The sequence below is a fragment of the Drosophila santomea genome, chromosome X (genome assembly GCF_016746245.2).
Source record: "Drosophila santomea strain STO CAGO 1482 chromosome X, Prin_Dsan_1.1, whole genome shotgun sequence".
Taxonomy (NCBI): Eukaryota; Metazoa; Arthropoda; class Insecta; order Diptera; family Drosophilidae; genus Drosophila; species Drosophila santomea.
The window spans coordinates 6,443,316-6,464,894 of NC_053021.2; the positions used below are offsets into that span (position 1 = coordinate 6,443,316).

General features: G+C 51.6%; 4 protein-coding genes across 6 annotated transcripts; 3 read left to right on the plus strand and 1 right to left on the minus strand.

The window, feature by feature from the left end:
- Positions 1–4,457: 4,457 nt before the first annotated feature.
- LOC120455656 (cytochrome P450 4d1) lies at positions 4,458–7,468 on the plus strand. Of its 2 annotated transcripts, none has more exons than XM_039642048.2 (3): positions 4,458–5,012; positions 6,376–6,999; positions 7,055–7,468. In XM_039642048.2, the coding sequence occupies exons 1-3, from the start codon at positions 4,475–4,477 to the stop codon at positions 7,402–7,404; spliced, it is 1,512 nt and encodes a 503-aa protein (XP_039497982.1). In that variant the 5' UTR covers positions 4,458–4,474; the 3' UTR covers positions 7,405–7,468. The 2 variants fall into 2 exon arrangements, with proteins under 2 accessions (XP_039497982.1, XP_039497981.1); XM_039642047.1 differs by lacking the exon at positions 4,458–5,012 and adding an exon at positions 5,620–6,240.
- A 171-nt stretch (positions 7,469–7,639) lies between these two features.
- On the plus strand, positions 7,640–16,517 carry LOC120456322 (protein wings apart-like). The gene is made up of 8 exons (XM_039643083.1): positions 7,640–8,351; positions 9,135–10,259; positions 10,920–13,559; positions 13,854–14,696; positions 14,755–14,924; positions 14,987–15,075; positions 15,142–15,332; positions 15,452–16,517. The coding sequence occupies exons 2-8, from the start codon at positions 9,225–9,227 to the stop codon at positions 15,713–15,715; spliced, it is 5,232 nt and encodes a 1,743-aa protein (XP_039499017.1). The 5' UTR covers positions 7,640–8,351; positions 9,135–9,224; the 3' UTR covers positions 15,716–16,517.
- Positions 16,518–16,997: 480 nt separating this feature from the next.
- On the plus strand, positions 16,998–18,174 carry LOC120456326 (protein bcn92). Its single transcript, XM_039643092.2, has 3 exons — positions 16,998–17,245; positions 17,314–17,434; positions 17,768–18,174. Exons 1-3 carry the CDS (start codon positions 17,025–17,027, stop codon positions 17,843–17,845), a joined length of 420 nt encoding a protein of 139 aa, XP_039499026.1. The 5' UTR covers positions 16,998–17,024; the 3' UTR covers positions 17,846–18,174.
- LOC120456325 (6-phosphogluconate dehydrogenase, decarboxylating) lies at positions 18,031–21,385 on the minus strand. 2 transcript variants are annotated; one of them, XM_039643091.1, is made up of 3 exons: positions 21,227–21,385; positions 20,926–21,149; positions 18,031–19,430 (listed from the first exon to the last, which is right to left on the minus strand). In XM_039643091.1, the coding sequence occupies exons 1-3, from the start codon at positions 21,232–21,234 to the stop codon at positions 18,217–18,219; spliced, it is 1,446 nt and encodes a 481-aa protein (XP_039499025.1). In that variant the 5' UTR covers positions 21,235–21,385; the 3' UTR covers positions 18,031–18,216. The 2 variants fall into 2 exon arrangements, with proteins under 2 accessions (XP_039499025.1, XP_039499024.1); XM_039643090.1 differs by lacking the exon at positions 21,227–21,385 and having other exon boundaries at positions 20,926–21,175.
- Between the last annotated feature and the right edge of the window lie 194 nt (positions 21,386–21,579).

Genomic DNA, 21,579 nt, shown 5'->3' on the forward strand with positions numbered 1-21,579 from the left:
CAGGCGCCCAGTCGGCGAACTCCCCAAGCCGAAAGCCCGGAGATACTTGGATACTTGGGATACCAAGTCCGGAACGGGGGTCACTCGCCAATCAACAGCAGGCTGCGCGCTCCGCTGGCCAGAGGGTCCGCACTTGACCGCAGCACAGATGCCCATTCCCAAACTATTTGCTGCCAAAGAAGAGCGCACTAAGCGCGCTACACTGCGGGAAAAGCTAGTGAATAGATCGAGCCACTGTAACTGATACCTATGCACCTGACCAAGAATTAAATTGCCATGGACACGCACATGGATCTTACTGAAAGAAAAAGAGGAGCTTTATGGCCACACACATTTTCGCACAGTGTGCGGCGTGTGGGAACCGCTAAGAAGTGTGAAGTGAGCAGTAAGAAGTGAAAATCAAACCGGCGATGCATCGCACGCTCGTGCCGTTCGTAATGCTCTTGGGAAAACCGGAAGCGGTTGCAGTGGCCCGCTCACCCGCTCCCCCGCCCGCCCCTTGGCCCCAGCAAGCCGCACTGTGCGAACCCAAAATAGACTGGTCATCTAACGATATGCTGATGGCTGATGGGTTGATGGGTTGATGGGTTGGCTCCCCTTTCGATCGCGGGCTCATGTAACGCGCTGATCGTCGGGCGGCATTTTGGACGCCATTCAAGTGTCGCAGTGCAGATGGGCTAACCAGGTAGTAGCCCGAGATTGCTGGACCCAGAAGCGCAGAATGTCAGAATCTTAGGAACCCAGAATGTCAGAGTCCCAGAATCTCTTGGCCAGAGTCTCAGAATGCCAGAGTGGCGTCGCAATGCGCGTGCCCAGCTGCCTTTGCTTGTCAGTGGGACTGGGACTGGGATTGGGATTGGGATTGGGATTGGGATTTGGATTGGCTTTGGACTTGGTCCACCCGGCCCGCCAATCTTCAATATACGGGTCTATTCCGCTAATTAAACAAATTCGACTGCATTGTTCGCATTCAATGCTGGGTATTCTCGTGCTCACGACGGGGTATGCTCGACCAGTGGGTCAGGATGCATATGTGGTTGTTGAAGCAAGTTGCCAAGCATTCAGCTGGGGATGAGGTGGGTTCAGTGGTGCAGTGGTGCAATGGGTGTCCCGGGTGTCCATCACTTTCCGTGGCCGTGTGCCCGCCGCTTGTTATTGTTGCATGTTTGGCTGACAGCCACAAGTGCATGGCGACGCTATTTCGCTGGCAATTATATGTATATTATGCACTGCAATGCACGTGTGTGGTGTGTGGGGTGTGTGGCTGGGAGGGGGGCAGGCGGGCAGGCGGGGTAGACCTTCCTTGACCATAGAGACCAGGCACTGACCACAGCGAGTATGCCGAGATCGGGGTGCCTGGTTTGGCAGCGGCCAGCACATAAATAACATCTACTCATGAATGAAAATGCGTTCGCCTGAGCCATTTCCTGTTGCAGCCGAGGAAACCAGAAGAGACCAAACGACCAAGTGACCAAATGACCAAACGATCGCCAAACGGTTAGCATAAATTATTTGAAAGATCTGCCAGCGTGCTGACAGCTGCATTTGGGCCTCAGTAACGAAGAGTCAATTGCATTTCTCAGTCTGTAGTTGGCCTCGCCTGAGTTACGGATCTGTGCTGACCTCCAACTCTACTCCGCCCGCTCAACTGGTTCTGTGATTCGCTGGTAACCAGCGTCATCCTTGTTACCATGTGCTTAGAAAGCCGCGAAGAAAGGAGGCACTTTGAATCAGCTGGGAACTGGTGGGCAATAATGTGGGGCGCAATAATGTGTAATTCAAACAATTAGTTGTATTTTGGTTATTTGCGAGAATAGCCAAGTGGACACGTCAAAGTGAGCCGCCACTATATTCGGATATTAAGATATTCGGATACTCGGATATTCGGGATGCGAGTGACTCATCCGACAGTTTGGCGCTGCGATGTCACTTGCGACCATTCTCGAGCAGAAAACGAGGGATTTGCTAATATTTAATTGTCGTCCGGGTTAAGTAATGCTATATATCTTATATAGAATGTCGGATATGGCCTTATTTGGACATATTTGGCCAGCTATTGCCGCTGCTTGCGAAAATTTTTCGAAAATTTCAGATCGGTGGCGTATACGCGATGCTGGGCAAGTGAAAATTGCGCATACGCTGCGTCTGCCCAATCATATGCTTCATCATTGCTATTATGCTGTATTATTATTATTGCATTGTGGCGCAGCAGCTGCGCGATGCGATGGCTCACCCTTAGATCTATATATAAACGGGCACTTGGCCCGCGTTCTGGCCACCCAGCACCCATCACCCATAAACAGCAGAGGTCACCATCCTAGCAGTCCAAAGGGTCCCATGGGCACTATGAAAGTTTAGGTGTTTAGTTTATCACATTTGGCGTTGCTGTTGCTGTTGCAAGTGGAGATACATGTTGTGCGATAAACGTATCTCTTAGTTTCCGTTCCTGGTTATTTGGCTATTTTGTAGTATAATATTATTTAGCTCGTATTATATAGCTGCGCAGCATGGATATATGGTATATGGTGTATGGTATATATGGTATATATGGTATATGGCATTTTCTGTGCGAGTACTAGATGCCAAGAAGGCAAGTGCCGTTGACGCAAATGGTGCGCCTCTGCCAAATGGCCATTATTTTTATTGTTATGATGTAGTGCGCTCCAGAGTTCGCATCGCCCCACGTCCGTTCCCATCCGTTGAAGCTCGCCAAGATCGGCGTTTCTGCAGGGTTTCAACTATCCATAGCCAATCCAAGCTTTGCATTCGATCCAAAGTGGGATTCCTTTGAAGGATTTGCGATTGCGACCCTTTGGCTGCCTCATTGAGCTGTCGACCGATCAGCAATGCGCAATGTTCAAGTGAAACCGAAAATTGGAAACAAAACGAAAATGGAATGCCAATGAGATTCCAACGCACGTCGAGATCCTCATCCGCACACCCACAAGCTGTATGCCCATATATCCGACATCGAAAAATGGCCAGCACTTGTAAGACATGTGTAAATATTTACGTTCCGCCTTCTTTTTGGGACGCCGGTGGCCGGTGGAGGGCAGGAGGAACTCCGAGATTAAATGACGTCGATGTCGACGATCAACGACCGACGAACGACGACCGACGAGCGGCGACGCAAGAATTTTGGAATTTGGCATGGTCGAAGGACGCCTGTTGTTGCCATTGTTGTGATCTTGTGTGTATGTTGTATTCGTACGGATTTATCTAGTACGCCGTGGGCGAGTGTGCATGTGGTTTCGATTGGGATCCGGACTCCGATGCGGACTTCATGTGCGGATATGTGGATATGTGGATGTGTGGATGTGCGGATGTGGCTGCGGAATGAGTCAACTGTGCGGTGCTGGCAAATGGGATTTTCTAATTTGTGTGCTCGTCGTGCAAATTTTGATCGTGTGAGCAAATTCATATGCGCAGCTACATCAGCATCTGCATTTTGATGGCCGCAGAGGTCAGAAGTGCGAGAAGTGATGAGAGGATGGCTAGGAAACTAGGAAACTAGGAAACTAGGTGCTCACCTAGTTAATTAGCTCGTTTATGGATTCCCATATATTCCAAAAGTATGCTCCAAACGTAAACAGTCTACAAACAGCCTATTACCTATTTATAGTTCATTTTGGCATGGTGCACTCCTCGCAGATGCCCATTATTCATCAATGGATATGCCAGGGTGGCTTTTGTTAGGGCCTCTGCCGCAAGCATACGAATCGCAGCATTTCAAGATCGCGACTTCGTCATCGTTGTTTGTTTGCCATCGCTGGGATGTGAGTGGGATGGCCTAAGAATAGCTAAGAATAGCGCACCTCACCCGAAATAGATGCGCCATGTGGCCACTGTGACGTCAGGAGCTGGATGCCTGGATGCGGTGGAGTGGTGGAGAGGAGTGGAGCTGAGCGGTCAGGATGTAAACAACCAGCGCTGGAATCACACCGAATGGAATGCCGTGGCCGACGGTTTGTTTACACTCGAACTCGCACACATCCATCCACTCAATCAAAATCAATTTCGCCGGCCAAGAATCTCCGCCGGAATCCGCTCTCTTCCGTTCGGAAGGAATGGCTTCGCTTATCTCCCCCCAAAATGGCAATCGCCTATCAGAAGGTCAGACTGTGATCACCAAAGGTTCCCGAGTGCAAGTCGGGTGCATGGTCCAAACAGTGGAGATCTCGTTAGAAGTACGAAGAATGTCCAAGCTGAGACATCGGCAAGATCCCTTGCCTCCGTAGTATAATGTAGTCTTGGAAGATCTTTGTGAACTATGCTAAAAATATTGAGCGAACTTTCGAACCCACCAGTGCCAGTGCCTTCCGATGCCACCAGTTGATAACGCCCAGTTGATAAATGCCATCACTGCCCCGAGCTGCTGATTGGGAGCAGCTTGTGTTATCAGGCGCTTATTTCACGGCTAGCTTGGAGTCGCAACAGTTGATAGCGTTGTCTGCATAGATGTGGTAGAAGCGAAATGTGGCCCCTACTGTCGCTGGTCCTGCTCCTGGTGATCCTCGCCCTGGAGATGCGGCGGTTCCTGCGGAACATGAGGACGATTCCAGGTCCACTGCCACTGCCCCTGCTCGGCAACGCCCATCTCTTTCTGGGGCTCACTCCGGCGGAGGCCTGCCTCAAGATCGGCGAGCTGGCGGAGCGGCACGGCGACACCTTCGGCCTGTTCCTGGGCCCGTCCTACAGCGTGATGCTCTTCAATCCGCGCGACGTGGAACGGGTGCTGGGCAACAGCCAGCTGCTGACCAAGTCGCAGGAGTACTCCTTCCTGGGCCGCTGGCTCAACGACGGACTGCTGGTGAGCAACGGACGCAAGTGGCATCGCCGGCGCAAAATCATCACCCCGGCCTTCCACTTCCGCATCCTGGAGCCCTACGTGGAGATCTTTGACAGGCAGTCGCTGCGGCTTGTCGAGGAGCTGAGGCTAAGGATGAACAGGGGCCAGGAGCGGATCAACCTGGGCGAGGCCATTCACCTCTGCACGCTGGACGCCATTTGCGGTGAGTACAGATATCTCCCCTGAGATTGATTGGCCCAACTTCGAGGTTTCTCCTGAAGTACTTGAAGTTATACATTTCTTAATTTGTGCGTTGTTCCTTTAATGGCGGCGAATGATACGCGACCATGGGGAGCGCAATAACTCATAGCTTTTAATAGTGGCCTATTTGAATCCAGAAATCTGGGGGGGAGATCTCTTGGAAGCATTGGGCCAAGGTCCGAATCCCATTCACCGCCATAAAAGCGCCTACCGATTGCGATAAGATATTGTTTGTCGCACTACTTCGGTGGTAAGCTTGCGTTCGACAGCGCGATTAGATATTCCCAGGGCGATTAACACCAAGCTACACTCGAACCAAATGGACTGGTGTTCTTGGATTTCAACCAACTGTCTTTGCGGCAATCTTTGCGTGGAGTGGAGTCGCAGTATGCGCCTACACTACGGCATCTAAGCAGTTTGTTTATCTGGCGCGCTGTGGAAAAAATGGCTTTCCAATTTCGAAAGTCATAGTAGGGGCCATTTGTCCCAGTGCATCGATGGGTGGGATAATCAGTGCTTCTGGCCGTGTCCGTGGCCGTTCTCATGTCTACGGCCCGCTGCCGGCCAGATCAGTAGTTATTCCACTATCAAAGGGTGAATAGCGATTGAGGAGAATCAGAGAAATATGTTCCTGGTCATCGGCGCAATCCTGGCCAGCGCCCTCTTCGTGGGCCTGCTGCTCTACCAGCTGAAGTTCAAGCGGCTGATAGATCTCATCAGCTATATGCCGGGTCCTCCGGCGCTGCCTCTGGTGGGCCACGGCCACCACTTCATCGGCAAGCCGCCGCACGAGATGGTGAAGAAGATTTTCGACTTCATGGAGACGTACTCCAAGGACCAGGTGCTCAAGGTCTGGCTGGGACCCGAGCTGAACGTGCTCATGGCCAATCCCAAAGACGTGGAAGTCGTGCTGGGCACGCTGCGCTTCAACGACAAGGCGGGCGAATACAAAGCCCTGGAGCCCTGGCTAAAGGAGGGTCTGCTGGTCAGCCGCGGTAGGAAGTGGCACAAGCGCCGCAAGATTATCACGCCCGCCTTCCACTTCAAGATCCTGGACGAGTTTGTTGAGGTCTTCGAGAAGGGGTCGCGGGATCTGCTCCGGAACATGGAGCAGGATCGTTTGAAGCATGGCGACTCCGGCTTTAGCCTCTACGACTGGATCAATCTCTGTACCATGGACACGATCTGCGGTAGGAAACTAGGCCTTCGATTTTGTTTTCATTTATAAAATGGTGGTGCTTTGGAGATTGGGCTCTTTATCGGGATATAGGGGTGGTCTTTTATGAAAGTTTTGATAGCATTCCGGCTTCTTTTCCATTTTTCAGAGACTGCCATGGGTGTTTCCATCAACGCGCAGTCGAATGCAGATTCCGAGTACGTGCAGGCGGTGAAGACCATATCGATGGTGTTGCACAAGCGCATGTTCAACATCCTGTACCGCTTCGACCTTACCTACATGCTGACCCCACTGGCGAGGGCGGAGAAGAAGGCCCTGAACGTGCTGCACCAGTTCACGGAAAAGATCATTGTGCAGCGCAGGGAGGAGCTCATCCGCGGTGGAAGCGGTCAGCAGAGCAGCAATGAGGACGCCGACGTGGGCGCCAAGCGCAAGATGGCCTTCCTGGACATCCTCCTGCAGTCGACCGTCGACGAACGGCCCCTAAGCAACTTGGACATCCGCGAGGAAGTGGACACCTTCATGTTCGAAGGCCACGACACCACATCCTCGGCCCTGATGTTCTTCTTCTACAACATAGCCACCCATCCGGAGGCGCAGAAAAAGTGCTTCGAGGAGATCCGGTCCGTGGTGGGCAATGACAAGAGCACACCGGTGAGCTATGAGCTGCTAAACAAGCTGCACTACGTCGACCTGTGCGTGAAGGAGACCCTGCGAATGTATCCGTCTGTGCCGCTGCTGGGTCGTAAGGTTCTCGAGGACTGCGAGATCAGTGAGTACTGAGATGGGAATCACACTTCTTCTTAACTTTCCATTCTCCAATACAGATGGAAAACTCATCCCGGCGGGCACGAATATCGGCATTTCACCGCTCTACTTGGGCAGACGGGAGGAGCTCTTCAGCGAGCCCAATAGCTTCAAGCCGGAACGGTTCGATGTGGTCACCACTGCCGAGAAGCTGAATCCGTACGCGTACATACCGTTCTCGGCCGGACCACGCAACTGCATTGGCCAGAAGTTCGCCATGCTGGAGATCAAGGCCATCGTGGCCAATGTGCTGCGGCACTACGAGGTGGACTTTGTGGGCGACTCCTCCGAGCCGCCGGTGCTGATTGCCGAGCTCATCCTGCGCACCAAGGACCCCTTGATGTTCAAGGTGCGGGAGCGTGTCTACTGAATCAAAAGCTCACATCATATTCCTTCACTTGTAAATGAAAATATATTCAAAAACGTTAACGATTCGCGGCAAAAAGTTTACTTTAAATGAGCGCTGAACTGCTAAGCCATGGTCCCACTGCCTTAGAGATGGACTAGTGTCGATAGCTCGATGGCGCATTCACTTTATTTTGCGCCATAATTATCGATAGTGCAGCCCACGCTATCGTCGATGGCATATCGATAGTTTCGTGAATCGTTAGCCCAGCTCTAAAATAGTGTTTCTCTTCTCTCGTGTAGAAAAACAGAGAAATTAAACTTTTTCGCGCATTTCGCCATTGCAAAAACTGAAAATCGCGATCGCGTTCGTTTGCCCTGCAGATTGCACAACTTCGCGCTCTCGATTGGCGCCGATTTAGCGGAGAATCGCGAATTCAAAGAAATATTCGCAGCAAGAAGAAGAACGGAACGGCCAGTATAATCGTATTGTTGTTTGTGTTGGTGTTAGTTGTGTGTGTGTTTGTGGGTGTTGTTGTTGCTGCTGCTACTGCTCCTGAGATGATGCTGTAAAGTAAAAGTGGTGGCAAAAGCAAAAAGCCCGTGGTGCGACGCAAAAAACACGCTGCAGTTAGCGGCCAGGCGGAAAATGCTGAGAGTGATGGTGGCTTGAGTCCCGAGTAATCGCTAAAATATCGAACACACAGTTCGTGCAAATCAAATTGCGCCAATAAGCAAAAGCAAACGCAAACATCGTTTGTTTTATTGCATTCCACGCACACACACACACATACATATATATATATATATATATATATATATGCACACGCACGCAGCCGCATACATATGCGCTGCAGCAGCAACAGAGATTTTTTTATTCGACCACACTCACTCACACACGCAACCACATGCATCCACGCAGCAAACGGATAACAACAAAAACAAAGAGAGCAGCCAAATGTTTCGCCTGAGGTGAGTTGATGTTTTTTGTGAATGTCGTTTGGGCATTTTTGCGACAGTAAAGTGCAACAAATTGTTTGTTTTTCGGCCTTTGCGCTCGGAATTGGTCTTGATTTGATTTCGGTGCGTGTGTGTGTGAAAATTGGAAATCGCCGTGTGCGTGTGTGTGCGCGCACTATCGTGTGCTCTCGCTCCCACCGACGCACTCCTTACGGGCGCGCGTTTGTTGTGTTTTGCTGTTGCTGCACTTCTCTCTGCCCAGCCAAACAAATCGCTCACTTTTAGTAAAATTCAATAACTGCCCGCAGTGCAAAACATGAATTAATAGTTAATGATTGAAGAGCACGGGCTGCCTTGTGGTCCATGTCCTGCGAATGTTACAGCCGCCTTTCCACTGCCTTCGCGGATGGCGAATAGGCTCCTTTTCGGGTTCAGGATTGTTCCGAATCCTTGGATTGGTACTAGCCATTAAAACTAGGTTTCTATTTATCCATGCCCTTATATACGTATCGGGGCAGCCAAATCCAACTAGGTTCGATATAATATCCAGTGTGTTCTCATTTCTTGGTCCAAATAGGCCGGAGAATACATATATGTTTAATCGATTTGCTGTTACCTAGTTTCTCTGCAGGATAATTGAATGGTAAATAGCGAATTACACAGCTGTTTTAGAATGGTTACCGATTGTAATTCATGTTGCTAAAGTCAAGCCTTTACTTCAATGAGCGAAGCGTTTGCAGTGTGTTAGCCAAAAAAAAAAAGAAAACCGGTCAACTAATGCGTCTCCCTTTCCAGTGACCACATCCACAACCACAAGGATTAGAGCCAGCAACACGGAGTGAGAGGATACCAGCAGCAGCAGGCAAGGAACCACCGCTAGAGAAGATGTCGCGCTGGGGCAAGAACATCGTGGTGCCGCTGGACTCGCTCTGCAAGGAGAAGGAGAACACCAACCGGCCCACTGTCGCCCGATCTGTGGGCACCGTTGGCAAGTGGGGCAAGATGGGCTTCACCTCCACGCGCACCTACACCCTGTCCGCCATCCATCCAATGGCCGCGGCAGCGGCGGCTGCTGCAGCGGCCGCCAGTCCCTCCCAGAGTCCCGCCTCCACGCAGGATCACGATCCCAACGACATGTCCGTCTCGGTGCCGGAGCCGCCGAAGCCGAAGAAGTTCTTCAAATCGAGGAATACAGCTCCGCCTGAGGTTATAGCCCAGATCATTCAGCAGCTACCGCACTGTGGAGCCGGTGCATCGCCCATGCGGGACCATTTCTCGTCGGCGGGTGTGGGTGCTGGTGGTGTCACGCCTACTTCCGGTGCCCAGGAGGCGGGCGGAGTGAAGCTGAAGCCGGGCAAGGGCGTCAGTTCCGCAGAGCGGAAGCGCAAATCGCCCAAGAAGAAGGCAGCAACAACGCCAGCCTCTACGCCCTCGACGCCTGGTGCGTTCTACGGCGCCTCCGATCGAGATGGCGATGGGCTAAGCGATCCCGCCTCGGAGCAGCCGGAGCAACCGACCAGTGCCTCGGGCAAGCAGAAGCAGAAGAAGCCGAAGGAGGAGAAAAAACTGAAGCCGGAGGCACCGCCATCGCGGGTACTGGGTCGCGCCCGCAAGGCGGTCAACTACCGAGAAGTGGACGAGGACGAGCGCTATCCCACGCCCACCAAGGATCTGATCATTCCCAAGGCGGGGCGCCAACCGTCCGAAGTGGCGGCCACGGCAACACTTGCCGCCGCTTCGTCGGAAGCCTACATAAGTTCCACGTTTGGCAGCCCTGGATCGGAGCCTTCGTTACCCCCGCCTACGTCAGCGCCAAGTGCATCTGCGTCCCAACTGCCCTCCGCATCCGGCGGCGCGTCGAATCCTCCGAGCGCTTCCCGCACGCCGGAACATCCTCCTATTGTGCTGCGCATCTCCAAGGTGAGTTTCGGATTGCCTGGGACTTTAATTTGGTTTTTAACTATTTGTGTATTGACTTTTACATTTAAAAGTAGTTTAAATTAATATTTCCACCACACTAGTGGGTGCCCCTGCCATTTTGCTTTTCACCACTCCGTTTCTCGGAACATTTCACTACCGAGTGAACAGTGAAAAGTTATCCAACTCTAACTATTTGCCGAGTACCCCGAATGCGATCGCCCTCTTTCTCTCTCTCTCTCTCTTTCTTTCTCTGTCACTGAACAGCTGCTCTCTCCCTGCCACCTCTCTTTCTCCGTTGTGCTTCGTCTTTGCTCCCTATCCCTCTCTCAACCTCTTTACGCTGCTGTCCGCTGTGTGTGGGAAAGGGAAGGCAGTGCAGCGCGCAAAGCAGTGTTAAATTACGCGCGCTTTTACATGGCAAAGCAACGGCAACGGAATTGGAGTCGAGTCTCTCTCCCGAGTTGTTGGTGTTTTGTTTTTCGTTCCGCATTTATCAGTCGCTTCTTGCCCATTTCGGTTCAGTTGGAGTGTTAATTACCGGGAACGCGACACAGTAGTACTCATTTTCATTTGCCAAATCAGCTAGTCCGAAGTAGGAGCAGAAGTAGTGGATCCCCCAGTAGACGAACCTTGCTAAATTGGCACCATTTCGTTTTCCAGGGCACTTCTCGCTTGGTCAGCACGGATAGCGAGGAGCCGCCGAGCAGCTCGCCCGCTCACCAGAACCAGAATCAACTGAATCAGCTTCCGGTCACGGAGGAGGAGCCAGCGGAGCGGTCCGGAGACGAAACAGTTCCTGCAAGTACGCCAAAAATCACAGTAAAGCCACTGAGGCCGCCACCAGCAGCAGATTCCGTGGATGGTTCGTCTGCGGCAATAGGAGGAGGAGCATCGGCAGGCGATTCTTTCGAGGAACGCAAGCTCCAGTCACTAGACCCCAACGAGGAGGAGGAGGACGAAGAAGAGGAGGAGGACGAGGAGGAGGAACCGCCGGAGATCAACTACTGCACGGTGAAGATATCCCCGGACAAGCCACCGAAGGAACGGCTCAAACTGATCATCAAGACGGACGTGATCCGCAACGCCATCGCCAAAGCCGCAGCAGCAGCCGAGTCCCGCAGTGAAAAGAAGTCAAAGAGCAAAAAGCACAAGCATAAACAGCTGCAGGCCGCGGGATCTGGTGCCGCTCCAACGTCTGGAGCCACCCCTGCCGAGATCAACTCCGAATTCAAGACACCCTCACCTCATTTGGCTCTCAGCGAGGCCAACAGTCAGCAAGCACAGCACACGCCATCCCATCTGCATCAACTACATCAGCTCCATCCGCAACGAGGCTCCGCGGTCATATCGCCAACCACCCGATCCGATCACGACTTCGACTCGCAGTCCTCGGTGCTGGGCAGCATCTCCTCGAAGGGCAACAGCACGCCGCAACTGCTAGCGCAGGCTGTGCAGGAGGACAGTTGTGTGATTCGCAGCAGGGGATCTAGTGTGATCACCAGTGATCTGGAGACGAGTCAGCACTCCTCGCTTGTGGCTCCCCCCTCGGACATTGAGTCACGACTGGAGTCCATGATGATGACCATCGACGGAGCTGGCACGGGAACAGCATCTGCGGTGCCAGAGACGCCACTGCAGGAGGACATACTGGCTGTGCTGCGTGGGGAAGTGCCACGGCTAAATGGCAATACGGATGCGGAGCCAACCGAGGAGGAGGATCCACAACAGCAGCCGAAGAGGGCCACGCGTGGCAGAGGCAGAAAGGCCAATAACAATGTGGATGTAACTCCACCCGCCACGGAGACGAGAACCCGAGGTAGAGCCAAAGGAGCAGATGCCACCGCGGCTGCCATATCGCCTCCAACGGGCAAACGAACGACACGAGGCACTCGGGGCTCCAGAAAGGCCGAGCTGGAAGTCGACATGGAAGTGGACGAAGCGGCGGTGGCGACGCCGCAAGTGAACGAGGAGCAGCTGGAACAGGCCACACTTCCACCGAGGAGAGGTCGCAATGCTGCTGCCCGAGCCAATAACAATAATTCGGCCAGCATTAACAACAACATTAATAAGATAGCTGCTAATCTGTCCGCCAAAGCCGAGGCCAGCCGCCTAGCAGAGGGCGGAGTAGCTGCTGGAGCGCCACGTAGCTATGGCCGCAAGCGAAAGAACCAGCAGGTGACGCAGGTGCTGCAGCAGGAACAAGCGCCCGAAGAGCAGGAACCACCTGAGGCCGAGGAGGAGCAGCCCACACCCGCCAAAATTCCGCATACCGATCACAGGGAACATTCGCCAGACCATGATCCGGATCCCGATCCGGATGAACTGTCGAACAACTCAAACAACTCGTCGTTGCAGCACGATGGTTCCTCCTCCTCGCCCCCACCCCGCGATTTCAAGTTTAAGGATAAGTTCAAGCGAACATTGACACTGGACTCGCAGGGCGCGGCGAATGCCGGAGCGGGTGGAGGTGGAGGAGCAGCTGCAGCGGCGGCACCACCACCACCTGAGTCCTCTGGCGAACAGCGAGGCGCTGTCAAGCTGGTCATCTCCAAGAAAAAGGGCAGCATCTTCAAGAGCCGCGCTCTGGTGCCATCCGATCAAGCGGAACAGGCCACAGTGGCCAAGCGGCATCTGTACAAGCACAGTTGGGATGCTGCGCTGGAAGCGAATGGCGGTGGTACCGGCAGCGATGCTAGCAATGCCTCGGCATCCGGCGTGGGCGTCGCTGGGGCCAAGGATCATCTGCATCATTTGGCGGCGGGCAAGTCCGACGGTGACTTCGGTGACAGTCCGTCGTCGAACAACAATGGCTCCTCCAGTGCGTGCAGCAGTGCGTCCACGTTGCGCGGCGACAGCCCGGCCCTCGGAAAGATCTCGCGACTGGCGGGAAAACAGGGAGTACCTGCCACCTCCACCAGTTCCGATGCCTTTGACCTGGATTTGGAACCAATTGCCGGAGAGCTCGACTTGGAGCGTGGTGCAGCGGGAGCTTCCTCTGGCGGAACGGGGGGAACGACGGGCGCAGGAGGAGCGACGGGCGGTGGCGGCGCCATTCGGGTTGACCGCAAAACCAAGGACTACTATCCAGTGGTGCGAAACGTTAAGACGGCCCACCAAATCCAGGAGATCGGCGAGTACCAGGAAATGGACGACGACGTCGAGTACATCTTGGACGCACTTCAGCCGCACAATCCTCCGGCGACACGCTGCCTCTCCGCCCTCCAGCTAGCCGCCAAGTGTATGATGCCCGCCTTCCGGATGCACGTGCGTGCCCACGGCGTAGTCACCAAATTCTTTAAGGTGAGTCCTACCTCCTGCTTATGTTAATCTTTCAGTTCCTATACATATGCTGAGCTCCAAACCACCTTTGGGAACTTGTTGTTTACTTGTTGTTTGATCATGCCATTGAGGCTTATCCAAATTCCATATATCAGCTTTCGGAATAGCTGTACCCAGAATAGCCAGTTTGTTTTGAAAGCTTTCATGTTAGAGTGTTATTCCGTATTGAGTGCCTGTATAAACGGAAACCATTACACATGTATCAACTCTCTTTTCGCATTCAAAGATGTTAATTAACTGACCATTTAACTGTAGGCATTATCCGACGCCAACAAGGACCTCAGCCTGGGCCTGTGCACCTCGGCCATCATGTACATTCTCTCTCAGGAGGGCCTTAACATGGACCTGGATCGTGACTCCCTGGAGCTGATGATCAACCTCCTGGAGGCGGACGGCGTGGGTGGAAGCACGGAGACCGGACACCCGGATAGAGCGGGCTACGACCGCAACAAGCAGAAGGTGCGCGAATTGTGCGAGGAGATCAAGGCGCAGGGCAAGGGAACGCATCTCAACGTTGATTCACTGACTGTGGGCACGCTGGCAATGGAAACGCTGCTATCGCTGACATCCAAACGGGCGGGCGAGTGGTTCAAAGAGGATCTGCGCAAGCTGGGTGGCCTGGAGCACATTATCAAGACCATCTCGGACTTCTGCAGACCTGTGATTGCCTGCGACACGGAGATCGACTGGCAGCCGACGCTGCTGGATAACATGCAAACGGTAGCGCGATGTCTTCGGGTCCTCGAAAATGTGACGCAGCACAATGAAGCCAACCAGCGCTACATGCTCACCTCTGGCCAGGGAAAAGCGGTGGAGACGCTCTGCCAACTTTACCGTCTTTGCAGTCGACAAATTATGCTGCATCCCTCCGACGGCGGTGGCAGCAACAAGGAGCATCCGGGCGTGGCGATGCGCGAGCTACTGGTGCCGGTGATCAAGGTACTGATCAACCTGACGCACACCTTCAACGAGGCGCAGCCATCGCTGGGCGCCGAGCTGCTAGGTCAAAGGGGCGATGTGGTGGAGACGAGCTTCCGGCTGCTGCTGCTCTCGGCCAACTACATTCCCGACCAATGTGTCTTTGAGCTAAGCATACTGGTGAGTGTGTGTGGTTTATATCTTCCCAATTCGTTGACTGATTCGACCGTCTCTCCAGGTTCTCACACTGCTAATCAATTTGTGTATGCACACTGTGCCCAATCGGGCTGCTCTTATGCAAGCTGCCGCTCCGCCAGAGTACGTGGCGGACAATCCACCAGCGCAAGGATCTGTGAGTGCACTGCAAGCTCTGCTTGAGTACTTCTACAAATGCGAGGAGCTGGCCAGGTGGGACAAATTTAAACTTCTAGTCATTTCGCATTGCTTTATCGAATGTTTTATACCCGCAGATTGGTGGAGAAGAACACGGACGCCTTCCTCGAGAGCAACGAGAAGGGAAAGAAGAAACAAGAAGAAGTGGAGGAGACAGTCAACAATCGTGAGTATTCTGCGAAACGATGATCATCTGTGTCCTTTGCTAATTAAACCGGGCGGTTTTGGACAGTTCTACAACGAGCCGGCCACCACATGGAGCACACGCTAAAGGGAAGTTATGCGGCCATCCTGGTGGGAAATTTGATAGCGGACAACGAGTTGTACGAGTCTGTGGTGCGCCGCCAACTGCGAGGAAACAGCTTCAAGGAGATCATTGGTGTGCTGGAGAAATACCACACATTCATGAACCTTACCTCCAGCGTGAGTTCCTTACACTATATTATATCCTCCTAGTTCAGATCGACAGCATAGCCTTTTAATCCATCAAACTACATCCATCAAATCTCCTAACTTGTTAACGTTCTCCCCCATTTGAATAGTTGGAGGCAGCCTTTGTGGCGCATATGAAGTCCACGAAGCGCATCATCGACAACTTCAAGAAGCGCGACTACATCTACGAGCACTCGGATGACCACGACAATCCCCTGCCTCTGAATCTGGAAACGACGGCGCAAGTGTTGGCCGTGGGAGCGGACGCGTCCACGTCCGCCTCTGCCTCCGCACCCTCATCCACATCCACATCGGCATCCACAGGAACGACGAGGGCGCCGCGTGTCTATAAAACGTACAGCAGCCACAGATAATCGGACCTGGGATCGGATTCGGGATCGGGATCGAAGAGCCATCGCAATTGTCGTTAACCACACCGAAAGCCTGCCACCAAAATAAAATTCTGTTGTTTGTGATTATGTAATTTGTTTGTGTTGATATAACAACCACTATATGTATGTGTATAGTCTGTAATGCACCTAGTTTCAGTCAGCTGTACCCCCACGTATATATAGATATATATATATATAGAAGTATATAGCTAAGAGCGATAGGATACAATGCGATCTGATCTGATGTTTTTGCGTTTGTATTAACCCAAAGTGATAGCGAATTCCTGAGCATGGTCTGCGTTTTAACTAAAGAAAATGACTAAGATTGAAGAAACGAAAGCGACACCCCGAACAACACAAAGATCCAAATCAAATTCCCACTAATAATGAGTACGTTATATAGTCATAAGCAATATTAGCAGCTAAATGCCGGCTTACCCACGAAAGCACACAACACCCCCCCCACCCATGTAAATATTCTTTAATCAGCGATTTTATCGGACACGACTTAGATTTATTTCGAATGTGTTTTTTTTTTACCTATTCATACTTTAAATATTAAAACCTTTTTTTTATTCATTGTAAAACAAGCGCTCTTAGCAAAAACGCTGCAGCAGAAAGAGCGAAAGCGAGAGCGATAGACAAGTGTAAAGAGAGAGAGAGATAGAGAAGGAAACTCTAGATTAGATGAGGAAAATAAATTTATTTTATTGCCTAAACGTAAGCTAAAGAAACTCTACTTATAAAACTAACACTGATAAATAAATATATATATGTATATGGATATATGTGTACGTTTACAACCACAAAAATGTAATTGTTAGGCTACAAAAATCAGATTTAAAAAGCAAGCGCGCGTGCAAGAAAGAAACAATTTCGGGAACAAAATATATATATTTATTTTGTGTTTTCAACGAGTACATAATATATTGTTCTTGCGGAAAAAAACAAACAGAATTAAAACTAAAATTGAAAAAGAATGCGGCAGTTGTATTATTTTGCATAAAGGGAATGGAAAGGGAACTGGTTGAACATATTGACAGTTTACTTTTTTTACGTTTTGCTGTATTATGAATAAATCTAATTTATTTTGATTATCTGAGATATAGCTTCTATTTGCATTAATATAAAATAGAACAAAAATTTTGTTATTCACTTGCACTGATTTCAGCACGACGAAGTGTCATCTCTAGCACTCACGCACGAGGCTGCAAAATGAACGCAGTCAGCTGTTTCTGGTATTTTTGCGGCGGATTAGTCGGTATTTTTCGGCTTGCCGCATGTAATTTTTATGTCATCAGGCGGTCCAATTGGCAATTGCCGCACCGAAACAAAAACCCGAGTCAAAACAAAGCACTCATCAATTAAAAAGCGCTCCAAACCTCCAGCCCGCCCGCCTGCTCAGTTCCGTTCGGCCAGGACCAGGATCAGAATGTCGACCCGTCGCCAGGCGATAACGTTATACAGGAATCTCCTGCGCGAGTCGGAGAAACTGCCCTCGTACAACTTCAGGTAGGTGTTGTGAAATTGGATGACCGCCACGAGCGATGTGCGATGAGCAATGTATTCCCCGGTTTCAGGATGTACGCTGCCCGCAAAATACGCGACACATTCCGCGCCAACAGGAGCACCAGGGACTTTGCGGAGATCGATCGCCAGATGGCCGATGGCCAGCAGAATCTGGAGCTGATACGTCGCCAGGTAAGTGCTGCGTCGGATCTCATCCCTTATCAGCAACGATTGGAAGTATCCAGAAAACGGGGCAGTCGTTTATTTACCAAATGGTTGGCAACTCAATTAATTAGTGGGTCTGATAGAAATACACTACTTGCCTTATCGAAGACAATCAATTTGAGGAATAATAAAGATCAATGTATATTTAAGTAGATTTTATCATATATATCTGATTTTGTAAAAAATGGGACATTGTGGGGGGGAGCCTCCATTGCCATCTTATTAGAAATCGAAAGTCACCATTTTGCCCCCTTTTTGCTTATCAGCTGGCCGAGTTTATTAACCTTTAATTGCCCACAGGTGATCATCGGCCACTTGTACAGCGCTGACAAACTGGTCATAGAGAACAAGAAGACGCTGAAGCCCTCGGACGACTGAGGGAAACACAAGCGGAACATGCGCTAGCTGACGAGAGTACAACAGCAGGGAGGGAGCGGCAGAAGGAGCAGGAGGCGTCTCTGGGTGAAGACACAACTCGAAAGACTCGACCCACACACAATACAACACGGCACACCACACCACACACACATTGTTGCATCGATGAAACCAAGGAACCGAAATCATTTGCTAGCAAAAAAACACCAATTTAATGTTATGTTTAACAACAATTATGAAATTCTATATACATACATATATATTAATGGTATAAATAAGTACTAAGTACTCCAGAAAAAAAAAAGAAACATGTAAGACACCGGCGCCAATGACATGGAATGTGTGAGTGGGAAAGTGGAGGAGGTGGGAGGAACCTACGCCTGGTAGGTGCTGGCGGACACATTGCCGCCGGTGCCCGTCCAGTTCGTGTGGTGGAACTGACCCTCCTGGCCCAGCAACTCGTAGGTGTGGGCTCCGAAGTAATCCCTCTGGGCCTGCAGCAAGTTGGCTGGCAGCTTGGCCGTGCGGTAGCCATCGTAGAAGCTTAGGGCGGTGGACAGAGCCGGCACGGGGATGCCCCAGCGGAAGGCATTGGCAACTACCTCGCGCCACGAGTCCTGTCCGCGCTCGATGGCCTTCTTGAAGAAGTCGTCCAGCAGCAGGTTGGACAGCTGCGGCTGCGACGTATACGCGTCCTTGATGTTGCCCAGAAAGACGCTGCGTATAATGCAGCCGCCGCGCCACATCAGCGCAATGCCGCCGTAGTTAAGCCTCCACTTGTTCTCGCTGGCCGCCTCACGCATCAGCATGAATCCCTGGGCATACGACACGATCTTGGCGCAGTAGAGAGCGTGCTTGATGTCGTCGAGGAACTTGGCCAGGTTGGCAACCTGCGCCTTGGTCGAGGGTCCCTTTAGCACGCTGCTGGCCTTGACGCGCTCGTCCTTCAGAGCAGACAGGCATCGCGAGAAGACCGCCTCACCAATTAGCGTCACAGGTACGCCGTACTGCAGAGCAGCAATGGCCGTCCACTTGCCTGTGCCCTTCTGGCCGGCGGTGTCGCGAATTCGCTCCAGCAGATGACCTTTGCCGTCCTTGTACTTGAGAATATCGCGCGTGATTTCGATGAGGAAGGAGTCCAGTTCGGCCGAGTTCCACTTGCCAAACTCTTCGGCCATCTGGTCAGCCGACAGTCCCAGGCTCTGCATGATGTGGTACGCCTCGCAGATCAGCTGCATGTCACCGTACTCGATGCCGTTGTGCACCATCTTGACGAAGTGACCGGCGCCTCCATCGCCCACCCACTCGCAGCAGGGCTCACCGTCGGCCTTGGCGCAGATCGCCTGGAAGATGGGCTGGATGAGGGGCCAGGCGGCCTCGTGTCCGCCGGGCATCAACGAGGGTCCGTGACGGGCACCCTCCTCGCCGCCGCTCACGCCGGATCCCACATAGAGCAGTCCAAGTTTGGCCAACTCCTCGCAACGGCGAGATGTGTCCTGATACTCCGAATTGCCGCCATCGATGATCACATCGCCGGCAGAGAGCAGCGGCACCAACTGCTGAATGAAGTCGTCGACCGCACTGCCAGCTGAAATTGGACGAATTTACATACAATTGATTAGCGCAAAGCTTCTTATCAAAGTTCTTTAAAGCTCAACTATCGTAGATTCATTTTCCAAAACGCTTCGCGTTCTTTTTATTTTTTACGTGCACAAATCATCGATTTAGCCAGAAAGTAGAGCGTGCGATTGGACAAGGTCGGTTGGTTGCTTTTGGAAAGTCACTGTTTTGCTTTGGAGGTCACCCTGGTGAGGCGTCCCTTGCGCCGGGTGAGCACTTCTCCAGCGCCGCGGAACCAGATAAGGCCAACGAGTCGTGGCGATAATAGCATTGATCTATCTATCTAGCGGTCGTCGCTGCTGCTTTGTGGGACACACTAGCGGTCAAAATTGTGGCACTCACCCACTCTCTTCACTGATCAACTAGCTTTCTTGGGTCGTCATTCTTGGTGTAAGTGACCAAGTAACTAGACTGATATTCAATCACCCTTGTCTTCTCACTCCCACTCCCTGTGAAAGGGAGTTTGCACAACCTGTAGCGCAACTTTCAAATCCAAGTCTAGAGCTACTTATGTTCTTGACCCGCACTGTATGCTTCTACGGAGCAGTCCGCAGTACGGAGTGAATCACTGGCCTGGCAAACTGGCAGGGAAGGAATCTATCTGCACGGTTTTCGGCTGGTCAAATCCGAGAGAATCCCCCTGAAAATCGCGCGTTTGTATGTGACCTATACCTACAATGAATGTCAAAGATTTCTCTCTGCGCCGCGTTGCGTTGTTGTTGCCTTCGCGCGAACAGCAAGCTAGGTAGGGAGGTAGAGATAAGCCGGGCACGCCGCTCTAGAGGTGGGAGAGGCGGAGTTCCGGACACGCGAGTGTGGTAGACGGGCGCGTGAGTGACCTGGAAATCAGCCCATGTCTTCAGCAAATCGTCGGATGGTTTAGGCAAGTACTGAATTGGAATTGAATTTAATGAATTGGAGTGTGTTATGCCAGACTTGCGGTTACGGTTTTTGAAATGGGACTGGTCTAATTTGAAAGCCTTTATCAGACGTGCGGTTTTGAAATAGCTTCAGCATTTTAGTTTCGAATCAAATGAAGAGCTTGGAACTCAGCTTAGTGTCCCAGTCAAAACTATCGCCTGCAAAACCCACAGCGAGCTGCCATCTCTAACGTCTATACAAAAACAACTCGTAACCCAGACTTTGTGTTAAGGCCGCAGCTCAATGATCTCCGAACAGTTGTTTTTTGTGTTAGCTCCCCCTCTTTGCCGACTTATCCCGCTACCACCGCTTCCTCCTCTTCCTACTTCACCTGCTTATCCTCTCTTTCCGTTTGCACATTGCAATACGCGCCGCAAAAATCGTTTGATGACTTTGCTTTGACTTTTTCACCAATCCACCAGCACGCGCGCACACATGTAAACTGAGTCACCAACACAGCGATCGCTTACAGCAGGTTTCACTGGCTTTTCGATGTTCTGCGCTGCCCAGCCGCTGAATTTGGATTTGGATTAGCAACTCACCCTTGACCAGCAGCATAACCTTCCGGGGGCTCTTCAGCTTGGAGACCATGTCCTTGAGCGACTCAGCGCCAATCACGTTGGTGCCTTTGGCCTCATTGGCGAGGAACTCCTTGACCTTGGCCACCGTGCGGTTGTATGCGCACACCACGAATCCCTTCTCGTCCATGTTAAGTATCAGGTTTTGGCCCATGACCGCCAGGCCGATGAGGGCGATGTCCGCTTGTCTGGAAGAGATCCGGGGTTGGGCCATGGGTTAGGATCGCGGAAAACTCCGAGGAAAAGGGCTTTTACAGCAACTCACCCGCTCATGATTCGTGTGTGCTTGGTGCGGTTTGTGTTCCAACAATGATTCGAGTTCCCAATGTTACAATCTATATATGGCACTGTTAAGCGCCAGCCCGTCGATCGATAGTCGCGGCACGATGTTAGCTATCGATAACTGCCGAAAAGCTCTACTCGCAAAGCTTTCGCAGGGCGGCAGTTTGACTTTGAAATTATCGCCGATCCGCCGATCCATTAACCCATTAATGCCGCTTGTGGCTGGTTTTGTGAGTTCTTGTGTGCTACGCAGATACTGCTCTAAATAGAGTGCTTCACAGTATAACAGCAAACGCAAAGATAGTGTTTTTCCTATTATTACCTTCTTATACCGAT